The sequence below is a fragment of the Coregonus lavaretus genome (genome assembly GCF_964263955.1).
Source record: "Coregonus lavaretus genome assembly, chromosome: 39".
Classification (NCBI taxonomy): Eukaryota; Metazoa; Chordata; class Actinopteri; order Salmoniformes; family Salmonidae; genus Coregonus; species Coregonus lavaretus.
The window spans coordinates 2,684,858-2,704,277 of NC_140026.1; the positions used below are offsets into that span (position 1 = coordinate 2,684,858).

General features: G+C 43.6%; 1 protein-coding gene and 1 long non-coding RNA gene across 2 annotated transcripts; both read right to left on the reverse strand.

The window, feature by feature from the left end:
* Positions 1–1,412: 1,412 nt before the first annotated feature.
* On the reverse strand, positions 1,413–1,886 carry LOC311112924. The gene is made up of 3 exons (XR_014610939.1): positions 1,794–1,886; positions 1,577–1,627; positions 1,413–1,467 (listed from the first exon to the last, which is right to left on the reverse strand). It is a non-coding gene; the product is annotated as an uncharacterized lncRNA (long non-coding RNA).
* Positions 1,887–7,350: 5,464 nt separating this feature from the next.
* LOC311113234 (SLAM family member 8-like) lies at positions 7,351–14,600 on the reverse strand. The gene is made up of 7 exons (XM_084156440.1): positions 14,472–14,600; positions 10,824–11,126; positions 10,077–10,346; positions 9,243–9,362; positions 8,956–8,987; positions 7,903–7,974; positions 7,351–7,747 (listed from the first exon to the last, which is right to left on the reverse strand). The coding sequence occupies exons 2-7, from the start codon at positions 11,017–11,019 to the stop codon at positions 7,670–7,672; spliced, it is 768 nt and encodes a 255-aa protein (XP_084012566.1). The 5' UTR covers positions 11,020–11,126; positions 14,472–14,600; the 3' UTR covers positions 7,351–7,669.
* Positions 14,601–19,420: the final 4,820 nt, after the last annotated feature.

Sequence of the window (19,420 nt, forward strand, 5' to 3'; positions counted from 1 at the left end):
TTTTCTTTAAGAAGCCCTCCTGTTCTCAACTCATTACCTGTATTAACTGCACCTGTTTGAACTCGTTACCTGTATATAAGACACCTGTCCACACACTCAATCAAACAGACTCCAACCTCTCCACAATGGTCAAGACCAGAGAGCTGTGTAAGGACATCAGGGATAAAATTGTAGACCTACACAAGGCTGGGATGGGCTACAGGACAACAGGCAAGCAGCTTGGTGAGAAGGCAACAACTGTTGGCGCAATTATTAGAAATTGGAAGAAGTTCAAGATGACGGTCAATCACCCTCGGTCTGGGGCTCCATGCAAGATCTCACCTCGTGGGGCATCAATGATCATGAGGAAGGTGAGGGATCAGCCCAGAACTACACGGCAGGACCTGGTCAATGACCTGAAGAGAGCTGGGACCACAGTCTCAAAGAAAACCATGAGCAACACACTACGCCGTCATGGATTAAAATCCTGCAGCACACGCAAGGTCCCCCTGCTCAAGCCAGCGCATATCCAGGCCCATATGAAGTTTGCCAATGACCATCTGGATGATCCAGAGGAGGAATGGGAGAAGGTCATGTGGTCTGATGAGACAAAAATTGAGCTTTTTGGTCTAAACTCAACTCGCCGTGTTTGTAGGAAGAAGAAGGATGAGTACAACCCCAAGAACACCATCCCAACCGTGAAGCATGGAGGTGGAAACATCATTCTTTGGGGATGCTTTTCTGCAAAGGGGACAGGACGACTGCACCGTATTGAGGGGAGGATGGATGGGGCCATGTATCGCGAGATCTTGGCCAATAACCTCCTTTCCTCATTAAGATCATTGAAGATGGGTCGTGGCTGGGTCTTCCTGCATGACAACGACCCGAAACACACAGCCAGGGCAACTAAGGAGTGGCTCCGTAAGATGCATCTCAAGGTCCTGGAGTGGCCTAGCCAGTCTCCAGACCTGAACCCAATAGAACATCTTTGGAGGGAGCTGAAAGTCTGTATTGCCCAGCGACAGCCCCGAAAACTGAAGGATCTGGAGAAGGTCTGTATGGAGGAGTGGGCCAAAATCCCTGCTGCAGTGTGTGCAAACCTGGTCAAGACCTACAGGAAACGTATGATCTCTGTAATTGCAAACAAAGGTTTCTGTACCAAATATTAAGTTCTGCTTTTCTGATGTATCAAATACTTATGTCATGCAATAAAATGCAAATTAATTACTTAAAAATCATACAATGTGATTTTCTGGATTTTTGTTTTAGATTCCATCTCTCACAGTTGAAGTGTACCTATGATAACAATTACAGACCTCTGCATGCATTGTAAGTAGGAAAACCTGCAACATCGGCAGTGTATCAAATACTTGTTCTCCCCACTGTATGTCACAGTTGAGTCACCTTTCTTTTTGTTGTCCAACTTGTTCCGTTGAATCTGGGCGTAAGTCACATGACTTGGTCCAGCAGCAGAAGCACCAGCAGCATCTGAGACATAATACACAAACACCTCCACTTAGTCAAACTCTACATGTCATATTAAATGAAGAGAAGCAGGCTACTACACATTCATACTGAAAACATTACATTACACTACCATTATCATTGTTGTCTGAGGGATTGATCGTATCGTAGATGTTAGTGCCACCTGTTGGTCATAGAAGAGAGAGGCAGGTTAGTTAGGTTGATTATCCCTTAGCTTGACTAGGGACACATTGTACGGTAACATGTTGTAAACAAAGTGGATGTTGATGAGCCAGTGTATGAGGTTACAGAGAGAGGAGAGTGGTAGAGGTCTGGGCTGAGAGACTGACCATGCTGCTGATGTGTATACCCAGTATCAGGAGCCTGGCCCTGGGTAGATCCTTGGTCCTGTTGGGGGTCCTGGTTGGTGCTCTGGGGCTGAGGGGGCCTACAGGGAGAGAGATACTCAGCATAGGAAGCACAGAGAATATGTTATACTGTACGTATCAATATAGTTGAGAGAAAGGTGTACTCACCAGAATATTCTGTTGAAATAGGAACCTGTAATGACAAACACATTGTGTTATGTACTGAACTTTCTTCAAATATTTTTATTTTTATTTAGAAATTTCTCTCCTAAACATGAATGAAACATTGAATGAGAAATAGTAAAAGTCTCACCTTTGCTGTTTTGATATCTCCACAGCAGGACCAGGAGAATGACCAGTAGAACACCAGCAACAACCAGACCCACAACCACTCCTACTAGGACTGATGTAGAGGATCCAGGAGCTACGACTGGAGAGACTGGAGAGACTGGAGAGAGAACAGCACACCACCATGAGACTCTGAGGCAGAAAATAAATAAAGTAGTTCAATTCCTGTATGTATCTGAGTCTGATGACTTGGAGATCAGAGATGTTAGGAGAAGGGATGACATGCTTTACTCTGTTCTCCTCACACACGGTCAGGGAGAGCAGCTGATAAGCAGCAATAAGGTACGCATCACTGTGACAGGTCAGGGTCTCAATCACAACCGTGCCCTGTTTTAAAGTTGCACTCTGTAGGATGTTTGCAAGATTTGCCTCTAGGGGCGCAAGTGAGCCAAAATGCCAAGGGTCCCCAAAAATTGCACTCATTGGACATAAATCACCCTCCACAAGTAAAGGTTTGGGAATTGTATGTTTTGTACATGTCTCTCCTTTGCTAGCCTATTACAGACAAAACTGTTCTTTCAAATAATTTCAAACTGTTGCTAATTTTTATCTCTACTTTATTCAGATTTCATTGCCAGTTTTGTTTATGTAAAATGTGTTATCTATTCACAAGATCTTCCTTTGTTTCTGTTCAAATGTCCAGAGCGTCTCGTTGAGCCTAGTGTTTGTAAGGTCTTCAGCGTTTTGAAGGACGGCCACTATGTGATGGCTCTTCAGTGCTCCTCTACAGTGAAGGACATCAGCTTTTCTTGGGAGCCAGAGGCTTCGTTTGACGGCTCCTTCTGGAGGGGGAGTCCCAAAGCCAACATATCTGTTGTCTAGACTTCTTACAGCCCCAACAGAAATGTCACCTTCATATGTACTGCCAGCAACGGGCTCACTAACGCCTCTAGGGTTGTGAGGGAGACATGCCAAGGTACAGTCATTTCTAGGGCCAGGATTTATTTCTGTAACACATGACCTGACTAGGAAAAACTGGTGTCTTGATGAACCTTTGGGCGGGAATTCTTAGGCCAGCCAGCTATGCAGTAAGACAGGGAGGAATTATTGTAGATGCTGGTCAAGCTTGCGGTTGAATTTGTGAACAAAGTGAGTGTCACATTCGTTCAATGATGGGACAGACCAAGGCGCAGTGTTATATACATACATGTTTATTCAACTTAATAAACACACGACAAAACAACAAATGAAACGAAACGTGAAGTCCTAAGGTAGACACAACAAACCTTAACAAGATCCCACAACTAAACAGTGCCAATCGGCTGCCTAAGTTTGATCCCCAATCAGAGACAACGAGCGACAGCTGCCTCTGATTGGGAACCACACCGGCCAACATAGATCTACACATACTAGATACACCACATAGAAAATACACAACAAAGAATATACACACCCTGACTCAACATATACAAGTCCCCAGAGTCAGGATGTGACAGTATCCCCCCCCCCCCCCAAAGGTGCGGACTCTGACCGCACAACCTTCACATACCAGGGTAGTGGCCGGGTGGGCATTCCGCCTCGGAGGCGGATCCGGCTCCGGGCGTGACGACCACTTACTCTCCGCCTCCCTGTTGCGCCCCTGGTCTGGTCTGGACCTCGGCACGCTGCTTCCCCTCTCCTTCCTCCCACGAAGTACCAAGCCCTGTCTGGACCCTGGTGTGGGAGACCCCCAACCTGGAGAGGGGCTGATGTCTGGTTCTGGACTGGAGCCGCTGACCGGAGCTGGATTAGGCACCGGTGGAGCGGACTGCTCAGGCTCCGGACTGGCGACGCGCACCACTGGCTTGGTGCGAGGAGCAGGAACAGGTCGGGCCTGACTGGCGATGCGCACCACTGGCTTGGTGCGAGGAGCAGGAACAGGCCGGGCCGGACTGGCGACGCGCACCACTGGCTTGGTGCGAGGAGCAGGAACAGGCCGGGTCGGACTGGCGACGTGCACCACTGGCTTGGTGCGAGGAGCAGGAACAGGCCGGGCCGGACTGGCGACGCGCACCACTGGCTTGGTGCGAGGAGCAGGAACAGGCCGGGCCGGACTGGCGACGCGCACCACTGGCTTGGTACGAGGAGCAGGAACAGGCCAGGTCGGACTGGCGACGCGCACCACTGGCTTGGTGCGAGGAGCAGGAATAGGCCGGCCGGACTGGCGACGCGCACCACTGGCTTGGTGCGAGGAGCAGGAACAGGCCGGGCCGGACTGGCGACGCGCACCACTGGCTTGGTGCGAGGAGCAGGAACAGGTCGGGCCTGACTGGCGATGCGCACCACTGGCTTGGTGCGAGGAGCAGGAACAGGCCGGGCCGGACTGGCGACGCGCACCACTGGCTTGGTGCGAGGAGCAGGAACAGGCCGGGTCGGACTGGCGACGTGCACCACTGGCTTGGTGCGAGGAGCAGGAACAGGCCGGGCCGGACTGGCGACGCGCACCACTGGCTTGGTGCGAGGAGCAGGAACAGGCCGGGCCGGACTGGCGACGCGCACCACTGGCTTGGTACGAGGAGCAGGAACAGGCCAGGTCGGACTGGCGACGCGCACCACTGGCTTGGTGCGAGGAGCAGGAATAGGCCGGCCGGACTGGCGACGCGCACCACTGGCTTGGTGCGAGGAGCAGGAACAGGCCGGGCCGGACTGGCGACGCGCACCACTGGCTTGGTGCGAGGAGCAGGAACAGGCCGGGCCGGACTGGCAATGCGCACCACCGGCTTGGTGCGAGGAGCAGGAACAGGACTTACCGGACTGTGGAGGCGGACTCGAGGTCTGGCACAACCCGTCCTGGCTAGATGCCTACATCCGCACAGTATGTGTGAGGCATCAGCACAGGACGCACAGGGCTGTGCACGCGCACTGGCGATACAGTTCGTAGAACCGGCACAGGATATGCGGGACCGAGGAGGCGTACTGGAGACCAGGAGGGTTGAGCCGGCACACCCCGTCCTGGCTGGATGCCCATCTTCGCACGACACGTGCGTGGTGCAAGCACAGGACGTACAGGACGGTGCCGGCACACTGGCGACACAGTACGTAGCTCCGCATAACACGGAGCCTGCCCAGTCACACGCTTCCTCGCGTGAGTACGGGGAGTTGGCTCTGCACTGACACTAGGCTCCGCCAACCACCCCGTGTGCCCCCCCCCCAAACATTTTCTTGGGGCTGCTTCTCGGGCTTCCTCCTTGACCGGCGCCCTCCGTGTTGCCGTTGCTCCTCTCCTGCGTGGGCATCTACCTTAGCCCATGGTCCTTTTCCCGCAAAGATCTCTTCCCATTACCACAATTTGCCCACCTGTGACATGGCCATTCGCTCCGCCTGGGCACGCTGCTTGGTCCTCGTTTGGTGGGATCTTCTGTCACGTTCGTTCAATGACGGGATAGACCAAGGTGCAGCGTGATATACGTACATGTTTATTCAACTTAATAAACACACAACAAAACAACAAACAAACAAAACGTGAAGTCCTAAGGTAGACACAACAAACCTTAACCGGAACAAGATCCCACAACTAAACAGTGCCAATCGGCTGCTTAAGTATAAACCCCAATCAGAGACAACGAGCGACAGCTGCCTCTGATTGGGAACCACACCGGCCAACATAGATATATACATACTAGATACACCACATAGAAAATACACAACAAAGAATATACACACCCTGACTCAACATATACGAGTCCCCTGAGTCAGGGTGTGACAGTGAGGCCTTATTTGTGTTCTTAACTTGTTACTACACTCTTTTTTTCTCTCCCATGTCCTCAGATGAACAGCCCAAGCCTGACGTGGTGGTGGAGGGGGAGACCCGCGTCCCCGGGATCGTAAAGTTGCTCTTAGGATTTCTGTTCGGATGTCTTTTAACATATATTTTCAGAGGTGAGTGGGAATTAAATTACAAATAATTGTAATTTCTATCAAATTTCACAGTGCCTCCAGATGTCTTGTGTATAAATATATGCTCCCTTAATTTAAGTTCTAGCTGAAATGAAGATGTTTTGCAACCTTTCTTTTCTGTGCTAGGTGCAAAATAGGTACAACAGAAGATATCACTGACTGCCTTGTTTTATGTTTGCCATAGAGTCCCTCACATGCTTATCAACCAGGTTCAACAAGTAAGTAGCTTTTCTTTAGAATCTACTTCCCACTGGGCAGAGACATCAATCAGTTCAACGTCTATTTTTGATTTACATTTGGTTAAGTTGTCAACTAATGTGAATTCAACGTGAAATCCCCCCCAAGAAATCAGCGTGTCATTGGATTTAGACGTTGATGATTTTTTGCAAATTCAATCACTTTTCCACATTGATTCAATCTCCTTAAATACTATATATTGTTTTGGTTGAAATGAAGTGGAAACAATGTTTTTTCAACTAGTGTATGTACAATACCACGGTATGTACATCACATGTCTATACCAAGGTGTGTTGGTATTTTTTGGCATTTTTACAGGCGTCGAAGCATCAACCAGGTGGGTGCTACACTTTCGGAAGTTGAAAGAAACTCCAGTCTACCTATAGAGAGGAGCTGAACATCGTACTTGACAAAGTGCCTGATGAAGAGCACCTGCCCTGACTGACATTTCTCCCTGGTTGTTCCATCTATGCTCCCCCACTCAAGCTACTGTCTATCCATACTGCCTCAATGCCTTATCATCTGATGCTGTTGAAGCCAATCGCCCAAGAATTTGCCAGATCCTTTTGTTTTTGTGATAGTTTTTTAAAGTGACTTTGAGGTTCTTAAATGAAAGCGCTATATAAAATACATATATTATTATTATTATTATTATGTAATGAAGAGGATAATACACCTGAAATACCTAAATGTAATTTATGTTGTAATTCATGTTTTTCTATCACTTGAAGGTAGCCTTTCTCAAATACTGCACTTTTGTGACTGTGAATCATTATATGATCTATGCGTTATGATTTCTACAAATCATGATATTTATTAGGATGTTCTCTCCTTTTTCTCAATATGTAAAGACAGTATTATTGTTTTAAGGTCTAGTCATTGTCTGATTTCACACAACAACAAAATATAGTTTGTGAGCATATGTTGAATTGATGGGAATGTGGCTTATGTGATTTCTACAAAGCATGTCTGTGGAATATAAAACGTATTACTGTACAATAGACACATCTAAACTACAATACAAATACAAATCAATTGTTTTCAACTCTTGAAGAGTCCCACAGAATCACCGGTAATCTTCAAGAATATAGCTTTGTATTGCTATTCGTCGTTATTACGCAAATATAAACAGTCAATTCAACAATAGAATGCAATAGAACCTAAGACATAGTTATGTAACTCTTAATATCTTGAAAATAACAAGTTGTAGTGCATAATGATCATGAACAGATAAAGACTGTAGTTCTGAAAAAGTAAGCAAAACAAAACAGAAATGTGCAGGTCGTGATTAAATGAATCAGTAACATCTATGTACAGAAGGTCCACATGAAGGATGCAGAGGATGCAGAAGGGTCTATATCTATAAATGCCCAGCTTATGACCACATCCTGTTCAGCTCACAGTACTTCCTGATTGGAAGAAGAAGGGGCTTCTGGCTGGCGTCCAAATGTGATCTTGTCATACAGAGTCTGCGGCTAAATGTGACAGGTAACCAAGAAGAAACTGTTTCAGCATTATGAAATGTAGACAATTTCCAAGTAGACTACATAGTCTCCTATTCACGCAGAGACTGTTTTATTTTATTTATGTTCAAAGATATCAGGTATGACCATTCATGTCTCGCTCTCACCGTGTTCAGTCTTGGGACAGCCAGATCACCTACAGTCTCATAGATGTACATTGCCTGACTGTTTGATCTTGTCTGGAATATATACAGAAAAAGGTACTTAAACCTATAAACAAAATGGATGAACATTGCACAAAAACACTGCCTATCAGCAATTACAATACACAGTATAGTGGAATACAGTACACATACATGGGTCGTTCCATGAAAACAGTGCTTGGACATCCCAGTCTCCATAGTAACCACTTTATACATATAATCCAGAGGAACATCCCTTTGATATTTTATGTATAAATTGTACATTTTAATTTTGAAAGCCTGTTATATTACATGATGTGCCCTTTAGACCACGTGGAGAATTGAATAAATCAGATTTTCAATCAGAGGCAGTAGGGATGACCAGGGATGTTCTGTTGATAAGTGTGTGAATTGGACCATTTTCCTGTCCTGCTAAGCATTCAAAATGTAATGAATACTTTTGGGTGTCAGGGATGTGTATGGAGTAAAAAGTACATTATTTTCTTTAGGAATGTAGCGGAGTAAAAGTAAAAGTTGTCATAAATATAAATAGTAAAGTAAAGTACAGATACCCAAAATGACTACTTAAGCAGTACTTTAAAATATTTTTACTTAAGTACTTTACACCTCTGCTGTGTCCATATTGTCTGTGAGTTTCTAGTGGATAGACCATATGGTTAAAGATAAACTAGCCTAATTAATTTTAAAAAGCATCTAATCAACAATGGCCATATTTTCAATGAACTCTAAAATTTTTATTAAACAAACATAAAGGATATTTATGCTAAAAACCTCATATAAAACATCGTTTTGATTTTTGATTTTTTTTCACAGCTTTGTGATTCAATTTAATTATTTTTAAATAATCTCATTTAGTTATTTCATATATTTTACGTGATAAGGCCACACAGAGGGCCAGAGATAATTACAGACACCTGTGATCATCTGAAATACCAAAAGGGGCTCTAGTTGTCTAGTGATAAATTACATACAATTCTTGAAAGTTACCAAAATTCTGGTAGTTTACTCCATACTTACATCTTTCATTCTTGTGTTGTCAGTTAGATCTGCTGTTTATGACAATAACTAAATATCAACCAATAAGATAGATACTAAAAAGGATATCCACAAACTTACCCAATAATTAATACATTACACACTTCTGAGGTTTCACACTCGCTTTTCGATTTCCATAATATCCCTAAGCCCAACATTTTGAACAAAATATCTAATTATGCTTATGTCACATCATAAACATCCTAAGAATACATCCAGAGCCTAAAATGTCCCTTTAAGTATAGATGAGGCCCCTATGCTGTACAAACCCGTGTTACAGCGGCCCCTGCAGTAATACACTGCCACAGCTACAGTGAGGATCAGCACCACACCGCCACCTACTGGTACCCCGATGTAGATCCTATTCCAGGCCAGCCATGTATCATACTCTATAACACAGATGTGATTAGACTGGTGTTTCTTAAACCTGGTCATGGAGACCCAAAGGGGTCCACGTTTTCTTTTTTGCCCTAGCACTAACACACCTGATTCCACTAATCAACTCATCATCATACCTTAGTGGAATCAAGCGTGTAGTGTTAGGGCAACAACTAAATTGTGCCCCCCTTTGGGTCCCCAGGACCAGGACTAAGAAACACTGGATTAGACCAGTGGTTCCCAACTCCAGTCCTCTAGTACCCCCAACAGCAAACATTTTATGTTGTAGTCCCAGACCAAAAAAACCCTGAATTAACTCAATGAGGGCCTGATGATTAATGACAAGTAGAATCATGTGTGCTTGTCCCGGGCTACAATAAAAATGTGTACTGTTGGGGGTACTGGAGGACTGGAGCTGGGAACCACTGGATTAGACTCTGCAATATGCTAAAGCCTACAGAGTTCTATATTATATCTACTCAATGTAATCACATGTATTACATAATACTATATATTATATCTACCCAATGTAATCACATGTATTACATAATACTATATATTATATCTACTCAATGTAATCGCATGTATTGCATAATACTATATATTATATCTACTCAATGTCATCACATGTACTACATAATACTGTATATTATATTTGACAACATAAGCACAGAAACACACTGTATGAAAAGTGTATGGAGTGGATTATTATGATATCTGGTTACCTGGGGTTGTTGTGTCATTACTACACTTTACTGTTGTAGATGCAGATTTCCAACTGACTGAGTCGGAGGCATTGCAGGTTACACTGATGTCTCCGTCTGCTGGTGACAGAGAGAAGTGTATCTGCTGGTCGTCCCTGTACGTCTCATTCCCTCTCTCCCAGGTGTAGGAGAGGATGGAGCAGACAGACACGTTGCACAGCAGCCATACTGAACAGGACTGGTTGGCCAATAGCTTCATCTTCTTCTGGATCGCCACCTTGGATATAGGCTCTGAGAGAGAGAGAGCGAGAGCAAGAGAGAGAGAGAGACAGAGAGAGAACAGAGAGAGAAACACAGATATAGAGAGAGAGAGAGAGGGAGAAAGAGAGAGAGTGAGAAACAGAGAGAGAGAGAGAGCGGAGAGAGAGCAAGAGAGAGAGAGAAACAGAGAGAGAGCGAGAGAGAGAGTAAGAGAGAGAGAGACAGAGAGAGAAACAGAGAGAGAAACACAGAGATAGAGAGAGAGAGAGGGGGAGACAGAGAGAGAGAGAGAGAGAAACAGAGAGAGAGAGAGAGAGAGAGAGAGAGAGTGAGAGAGAGAGAGAGAGAGAGAGAGAGAGAGAGAGAGAGAGAGAGAGAGAGAGAGAGAGAGAGAGGGGGGAGAGAGAGAGAGAGAGAGAGAGAGAGAGAGAATCATTCTAAATGGACCATACCTTCAGGAGATAGACAATACAGGATACAACTTTGTAATAACACAAAGGAGCATACCATGGATCTGAAGATGGATGGTCATGGTTGGAATCTGGTGTCCTTCGTTTGATGCGGCAGAAACTAGAAATTCCCCTGAGTCTTGCAGTGTCAGTTCTCTGATTGTTAAACTGAAGTTATTGTCGTTCATCTCTAGTCTCCCCTCAAACTGTGATCTTGGTAAGGTAAAGTTATCTTCAAATTCTGCAATGACCATTTTGTTATACTACCACTCCATTGACTTTAAATCTTTCCTTTCTAAGCCTGAGGGAAGCTCCACTGAGTCCCCCACTCCTTTGTTGAACAACATAGAAATACCCACACCTGAAACACACAAATACACAACATGACATTCTGACATCAATCAATGGTTACACTTACACTACAGGGCTGTTATTACTGTGTATTTATTATTCATGTAAGTACAGTGTAGAAAGTGTTGTAGTTACTCATTGTTACAAAGTACACAGTGCACCTACAGTGTGCCTACACAAATAATGACACAATAATATACTGCAATGTAAAGTGTTACCCCATCAATGAATAGATAATAATGGATTTAATTTAAATATCACTTTTCCAGGTTTCATTTATACTGCATGACATTTTAAATATCCATATTTAACATATCTTTACATATTTGAGTGTGTGGGTCCTATACTTTAGTTTATTAAAGTCCACTCCTCCCCCACATTCAGCAGAACAGGATGAGATTACAGGACAAGAGAAGTAGGGGTGGATCTTTATCAATAAATGCTCCTTGGCTCACGTCTAAGTACAAATCAACTATGTGGAAATGCAAACACTTTGGATCCATGAAAAGCTCTATATAAAAACAATGTATTATTATTATTAGTATTACTATTATTACTTTTATTACTAGTATCATTATTATCATCATTATTATTATTATTATTATTATTATTATTATTATTATTATTATTATTATTATTATTGTTATTATTATTATTATTACATAATGTTTTTACTGTGTAATTATGCACCAGAAATGCATCATACACTCCATGGGCAACAATCAATTATGTATTATTAACCTTTAAAAAATGTCTTCTTTCATTAATTATGAAAAAAAGAATGCAGTTACAATGACGCAAACTTTAATATGTAGGACATAATAGCAGTTGTTCTTGTCCTGCAGACAAGTTATTTGGTCACACTTTATTTGGATAGTACCATATATAGTGCATTCGGAATGTATTCAGACCGCATTACTTTTTTCACATTTTTGTTACGTTACAGCCTTATTCTAAAATTGGTTCAATTGTTATTTTTCCCTCATCAATCTACACACAATACCCCATAATGACAAAGCAAAAACAGGTTTTTAGAAATGTGTACAAATTAATTAAAATTTAAAAACTGAAATATCACATTTACATAAGTATTCAGACCCTTTACTCAGTACTTTGTTGAAGCACCTTTGGCAGCGATTACAGCCTCAAATCTTCTTAGGTATGATGCTACAAGCTTGGCACACCTGTATTTGGGGAGTTTCTCCATTCTTCTCTGCAGATCCTCAGGTTGGATGGAGAGCGTCGCTGCACAGCTATATTCAGGTCTCTCCAGAGATGTTCGATCGGGTTCAAGTCTGGGCTCTGGCTGGGCCACTCAAGGACATTCAGAGACTTGTCCCAAAGCCACTCCTGCGTTGTCTTGGCTGTGTGCTTAGGGTTGTTGTCCTGTTGGAAGGTGAACCGTCGACCCAGTCTGAGGTCCTGAGCGCTCTGGAGCAGGTTTTCATCAATGTCCTCTTTGTACTTTGCGGCGTTCATCTTTCCTTCGATCCTGACTAGTCTCCCAGTCCTTGCCGCTGAAAAAAAAAAAACATAGCATGATGCTGACACCACCATGCTTCAGTATAGGGATGGTGCCAGGTTTCTTCCAGATGTGACGCTTGGCATTCAGGCCAAAAAGTTCAATCTTGGTTTCATCAGACCAGAGAATCTTGTTTCTCATGGTCTGAGAGTCCTTTAGGTTCCTTTTGGCAAACTCCAAGCGGGCTGTCTTGTGCCTTTTACTGAGGAGTGGCTTCCATCTGGCCACTCTACCATAAAGGCCTTATTGGTAGAGTGCTGCAGAGATGGTTGTCCTTCTGGAAGTTTCGCCCATCTCCACAGAATAACTCTGGAGCTCTGTCAGAGTGACCATTGAGGTTTCAGTCACCTCACTGACCAAGGCCCTTCTCCCCTGATTACTCAGTTTGGCCGGGCGGCCAGCTCTAGGAAGAGTCTTGATGGTTCCAAACTTCTTCCATTTAAGAATGATCGAGGCCGCTGTGGTCCTCTGTAGCTCAGCTGGTAGAGCACGGCGCTTGTAACGCCAAGGTAGTGGGTTCGATCCCCGAGACCACCCATACACAAAAATGTATGCGCGCATGACTGTAAGTCGCTTTGGATAAAAGCGTCTGCAAAATGGCATATTATTATTATTATTATTCTTGGGGACCTTCATTGCTGCAGACATTTTTTGGTAACATTCCACAGATCTGTGCCTCGACACAATCCTGTCTCGGAGCTCTACGGACAATTCCTTCGACCTCATGGCTTGGTTTTTGCTCTGACATGCACTGTCAACTGTGGGACCTTATATAGAGACAGGTGTGTGCCTTTCCAAATCATGTCAAATCAATTGAATTTACCGCAGGTGGACTCCAATCAAGTTGTAAACACATCTCATGGATTATCAATGGAAAAAGGATGCACCTGAATATAATTTCGATTCTCATAGCATAGGTTCTGAATACTTAGGGTTGTTGTCCTGTTGGAAGGTGAACCGTCGACCCAGTCTGAGGTCCTGTAAGGTATCTGTTTTTTCATTTTTAATACATTTGCAAAAATGTCTAAAAACCTGTTTTCGCATTGTTATAATGGGGTGTTGTATGTAGATTGATGAGAATTTGTATTTATTTATTCCATTTTAGAATAGGGGTGTAACATAAGAGAATGTGGAAAAAGGGAGGTGGTCTGAATACTTTCCGAATGCACTGTAGATTATCTACAGATGGTCATACCATCAACAAACTATCTGTTGAAAAACAACTGCTTGCTAAGTTTAAGTTAAGGTTAGGTTTAGAATAATGGTTAGGGTAAAGGTTAAGGATAGGATAAGGGTTAAAGTTAGAGTTAGGGCTAGGGTTAGGGTTAGTAGATAGTTAGTGGAAATGTTGTTGACAGTTATTGAACATCTACAAACCATCTACAAACTACCTACTTGGGACTATCCAAATAAAGTGATAGCGAGTTATTTTTGTAAGGGACGCCTTAAAAACATTGGATCACTTTAAATTTAATGAATGACATGCATCTAGAACATGATCGTAAGATCTCCTGCTTTCCAGAGGCACTGCAAAAGCTATTGATCCAACCACACCATCACAGACGGAATGTGTTTCATAAAACAATGCATTATCAAAACACCATATATGTTTGTCTGAATATAGTCAGAGGTGTTATCACACAGTAATAAAGTAAATGTTTTGATATATCCAACCAATCACTGACAAGGCACTTCCCATTCAACACACACCATGTACAAACCAACAAGGAAGTTAACCGTTGAACAGTTTTCCTAACTTTATTATGCAAGCAAGTACATGTAATAGATACAAAACATGAACAGGAGAAAGTAAAGAATCCATACAATACTAACCATAGTGGAAGATAGAGAGTAGGAGTATTCCCTGTTTGGAGAAGCAGGAGAGGGGACCACCAGACATCTCTGTTAGGTGTTGTGTGTCTGTTTCCTCTGGCTGTACGTCCTCCCTATCTCTCTGTGACTGACTGGTAGCTAGCTAGACTCACCAAAACACACAGAGAAGAGAGAGAGAGTAGAGAAGGGAGAGAAGAGACTTATTTTGATGAGAGCTGCTGTTCTAAAAAAGACTGCCTGTATGTTAGTTGAAAAGGAAGTCACAATCTATAGTCGTTCTCTGAAAATACCCCTTCACTCAGCTTGAGAGTTAGACAATGAGGAGTGCGTGTTTGGGGTCTGTTACTGCGGTGATCAGGCTGATGGTATCAGAACGGTGTGTGTGTGTATTTTCATGTAGGCATCGTATGCCTGCAGAAAGGTTTGCATGAGTTATCCTGCATGCTCATTGTTCAGTGTGTTTTTTGTGAGGAAGTGGGTCCTAGCTTACTGACAAAGGCCCCCTTCTACGTTTCATGTAACATATTGTGTCACTTCCTGTCTGGTGGTCTCCGTGACACAGACACCGTCTGTCTGTCTGTCTGTCTGTCTGTCTGTCTGTCTGTCTGTCTGACCACATAGATATAAACACAGACACAGAACCCCCCTAACTGGAACAGTGATGCCATTAGTCATTAAGACCTTGTCTGTAGGATGGTGAGAATATGAGCAAGACCTGATCAGGTAGTTTACACGTGGAATGTAGCACAGTAATGGAATAGGGTTGTGGGTTCGATTCCCTCAGGGGACCATTATGAAAAAGTATGGAAATCTATGCTTACTTGAACGACCTCTTTGCAATCACATTTCAGTTTTAAAAACACACAAGACATTTGTGTGTGTTGGTTGTAGAACTACAGCAGGTTAATGTTAAAGTATAGTGAGAGGTCATTGCTTTCTTAGATGAGGGGGCGGTTATAAAATGTTGCACATCACTATTTTTATCAGAGAAAGGACGTCACGTGTCTCAAGTTCTTGATATGTATTTCTGTTAGTATTTCCTGATGTTGCAACTAAACCATAACTGATCAACCTAAAGTACTAGTTTGGAGAGTTCTCTTTTGACATTTATCTTCTCTTCTCTTCTCTTCTCTTGTCTTCTCTTCTCTTCTCTTCTCTTCTCTTCTCTTCTCTTCTCTTCTCTTCTCTTCTCTTCTCTTCTCTTCTCTTCTCTTCTCTTCTCTTCTCTTCTCTTCTCTTCTCTTCTCTTCTCTTCTCTTCTCTTCTCTTCTCTTATCTTATCTTCTCTTCTATAATAGTCTATAATATTCTATTCTGTTTTATTACCAGGGGTTTTCCAATCAAATGCCAGACATTCAATTATAGAGTTTTGTTATCAGTAATGATGTTGAAACTCTGAAATATTGCCACCCCAGCACTTTTCCTGGTTTGTTAAAGAGGAAGTGATAAACAGTACCAGTACTGACCAGCTCCTCAGAACTGCTGCAGAGAGGATATGACATTAGAAAATTGTCCTTTTTAGGCACACCCTTCCCTAAAAAATCATTATGAAAATCTCAATGAGTCTTCAGCTGATGGGAAACAGCAGTTGAACTAAGCTCATGAGGCATTTATAAGTTATATTCTTCAAGATTCAATGGGTATATATCATTAAAGAGATGAACCGGTACTTTTGTACACTTTTTAGCCAGTAGTTGTGAAAGTATCGCTCACAAGCCAAAAGTGGTCCTTGAAAATTGCATACTACTTCACATATGTGCAGATTGCTCTCTCTCTCACTCTGCTGTGGGTGCATGATGTGCCTCTTGCTAGCTGTCACTCACATGGCGAGGGGCTGAAGCTTATTGGTTGAACTCAAATTTCTAGGGGGCTGGCCCACTTGGGGGAAATGTAAGGAAAATGGCACAACACAGCTTCCAGAAAAACAGTCACTGTCAAACTAGCGACTTCCTGGGTAATTAAGGTAAGACAGTAATTTTGCTCATATTACACAATACACTACTGTACATATACACAAAAGTATGTGGACACCCCTTCAAATTAGTGGATTCGGCTATTTCAGCCACACCCGTTGCTGACAGGTGTATAAAATCGAGCGCACAGCCATGCAATCTCCACAGACAAACATTTAAAGTAGAATGGCCTTACTGAAGAGCTGAGTGACTTTCAACATGTCACTGTCAAGGATGCCACCTTTCCAACAAGTCAGGGAAATCTTAACGCTACAGCGTACAATGACATTCTTGATGATTCTGTGCTTCCAACTTTGTGGCAAAAGTTTGGAGAATGCCCTTTCCTGTTTCAGCATGACAATGCCCTATGGCACAAAGCGAGGTCCATACAGAAATGGTTTGTCGAAATTGGTGTGGAAGAACATAAAAATTGATATTTAAACAGGCAAGTCAGATAAGAACAAATTCTTATTTACAATGACAGCCTACCCCGGCCAACACTGAGCCAATTGTGCGCCGCCCTATGGGACTCCCAATCACGGCCGGATTGTGATACAGCCTGGAATTGAACCAGGGTCTGTAGTGACGCCTCTAGCACTGAGATGCAGTGCCTCAGACCGCTGCGCCGCTGGCCTGCACAGAGCCCTGACCTCAACCCCATTGAACACCTTTGGGATGAATTGGAACGCCGACTGCGAGTCAGACCTAATCGACAAACATCAGTGTCCGACCTCACTAATGCTCTTGTGGCTACATGGAAACAAGTCTCTGCATCAATGCTCCAACATCTAGTGGAAAGCATTGCCAGAAGAGTGGAGGCTGTTATAGCAGCAAAGGGGGGGGGGCAACTCCATATTAATGCCCATGATTTTGGAATTAGATGTTTAACTAGCAGGTCTGCTAAATGGCTAAAATGTAAAATCAAAATAACTAACAACAAGCTGTAGCTGCAGATAAGATCCATAATCATTACACCATATAACTGTTTAAAAAGCTGTTTCAGTAATACACAATTAAACCATGATTAATTAAAAACAATGTTGTTTTTTTTTAAATACAAATCCTTCATGTAAACTCAGCAAAAAAAGAAACGTCCCTTTTTGAGGACAGTGTCTTTCAAAGATAATTCGTAAAAATCCAAATAACTTCACAGATCTTCATTGTAAAGGGTTTAAACACATGCTTGTTCAATGAACCATAAACAATTAATGAACATGCACCACGGTCGTTAAGACACTAACAGCTTACAGACGGTAGGCAATTAAGGTCACAATTATGAAAACTTAGGACACTAAAGAGGCCTTTCTACTGACTCTGAAAAACACCAAAAGAAAGATGCCCAGGGGCCTTAGGCATGCTGCAAGGAGGCATGAGGACAGCAGATGTGGCCAGGGCAATAAATTGCAATGTCCGACTGTGAGACGCCTAAGACAGCGCTACAGGGAGACACGTGTAACAACACCTGCACAGGATCGGTACATCCGAACATCACACCTGCGGGACAGGTACAGGATGGCAACAACAACTGCCCGAGTTACACCAGGAACGCACAATCCCTCCATCAGTGCTCAGACTGTCCACAATAGGCTGAGAGAGGATGTTCTGAGGGCTTGTAGGCCTGTTGTAAGGCAGGTCCTCACCAGACATCACCGGCAACAACGTCGCCTATGGGCACTAACCCACCGTCGCTGGACCAGACAGGACTGGCAAAAAGTGCTCTTCACTGACGAGTCGCGTTTTTGTCTCATCAGGGTTGATGGTCGGATTCGCGTTTATCGTCGAAGGAATGAGCGTTACACTGAGGCCTGTACTCTGGAGCGGGATCGATTTGGAGGTGGAGAGTCCGTCATTGTCTGGGGCGGTGTGTCACAGCATCATCGGACTGAGCTTGTTGTCATTGCAGGCAATATCAACGCTGTGCGTTACAGGGAAGTCATCCTCCTTCCTTGTCAAATCAAATCAAATCAAATGGTACACTTCCTGCAGGCTCATCCTGACATGACCCTCCAGCATGACAATGCCACCAGCCATACTGCTCGTTCTGTGCGTGATTTCCTGCAAGACAGGAATGTCAGTGTTCTGCCTTGGCCAGCGAAGAGCCCGGATCTCAATCCTATTGAGCACGTCTGGAACCTGTTGGATCGGAGGGTGAGGGCTAGGGCCATTCCCCCCAGAAATGTCCGGGAACTTGCAGGTGCCTTGGTGGAAGAGTGGGATAACGTCTCACAGCAAGAACTGGCAAATCTGGTGCAGTCCATGAGGAGGAGATGAACTGCAGTGCTTACTGCAGCTGGTGGCCACACCAGATACTGACTGTTACTTTTGAATTTGACCCCCCTTTTGTTCAGGGACACATTATTAAATTTCTGTTTATGTCTCAGTTGTTGAATCTTGTTATGTTCATACAAATATTTACACATGTTAAGTTTGGTGAAAATAAACACAGTTGACAGTGAGATGACGTTTCTTTTTTTGCTGAGTTTACAATGTGTTATTGTGTGTGTGTGTGTGTGTGTTTGTGTGTGTTTGTGTGCATAATCCATGTTCCCAGGTTTCTCCTGCTCCTCCTCTGATGGTGTGTCCCTCCAGCTCCCTCAAGGACCTGTAACATATCACCACACAAAGTGATTTATCCCTCCATCTCCCTCAAGGACCTGTAACATATAACCACACAAAGTGATTTATCCCTCCATTTCCTTCAAGGACCTGAAACATATCAACACACAAAGTGATGTATCCCTCCAGCTCCCTCAAAGACCTGTAACATATAACCACACAAAGTGATTTATCCCTCCATTTCCTTCAAGGACCTGAAACATATCAACACACAAAGTGATGTATCCCTCCAGCTCCCTCAAGGACCTGTAACATATAACCACACAAAGTGATTTATCCCTCCATTTCCTTCAAGGACCTGAAACATATCAACACACAAAGTGATGTATCCCTCCAGCTCCCTCAAAGACCTGTAACATATCACCACACAAAGTGATGTAT

Coding starts and splice junctions, on each gene's coding strand:
- LOC311113234 (XM_084156440.1), bottom strand. CDS start 11,019: ATGGTCATTGCAGAATTTGAAGATAACTTTACCTTACCAAGATCACAG. Junction 10,347..10,823: donor CATCCATCTTCAGATCCATG/GTATGCTCCTTT, acceptor TCTCTCTCTCAG/AGCCTATATCCAAGGTGGCG. Junction 7,975..8,955: donor ACAACACAAGAATGAAAGAT/GTAAGTATGGAG, acceptor TATATATTCCAG/ACAAGATCAAACAGTCAGGC.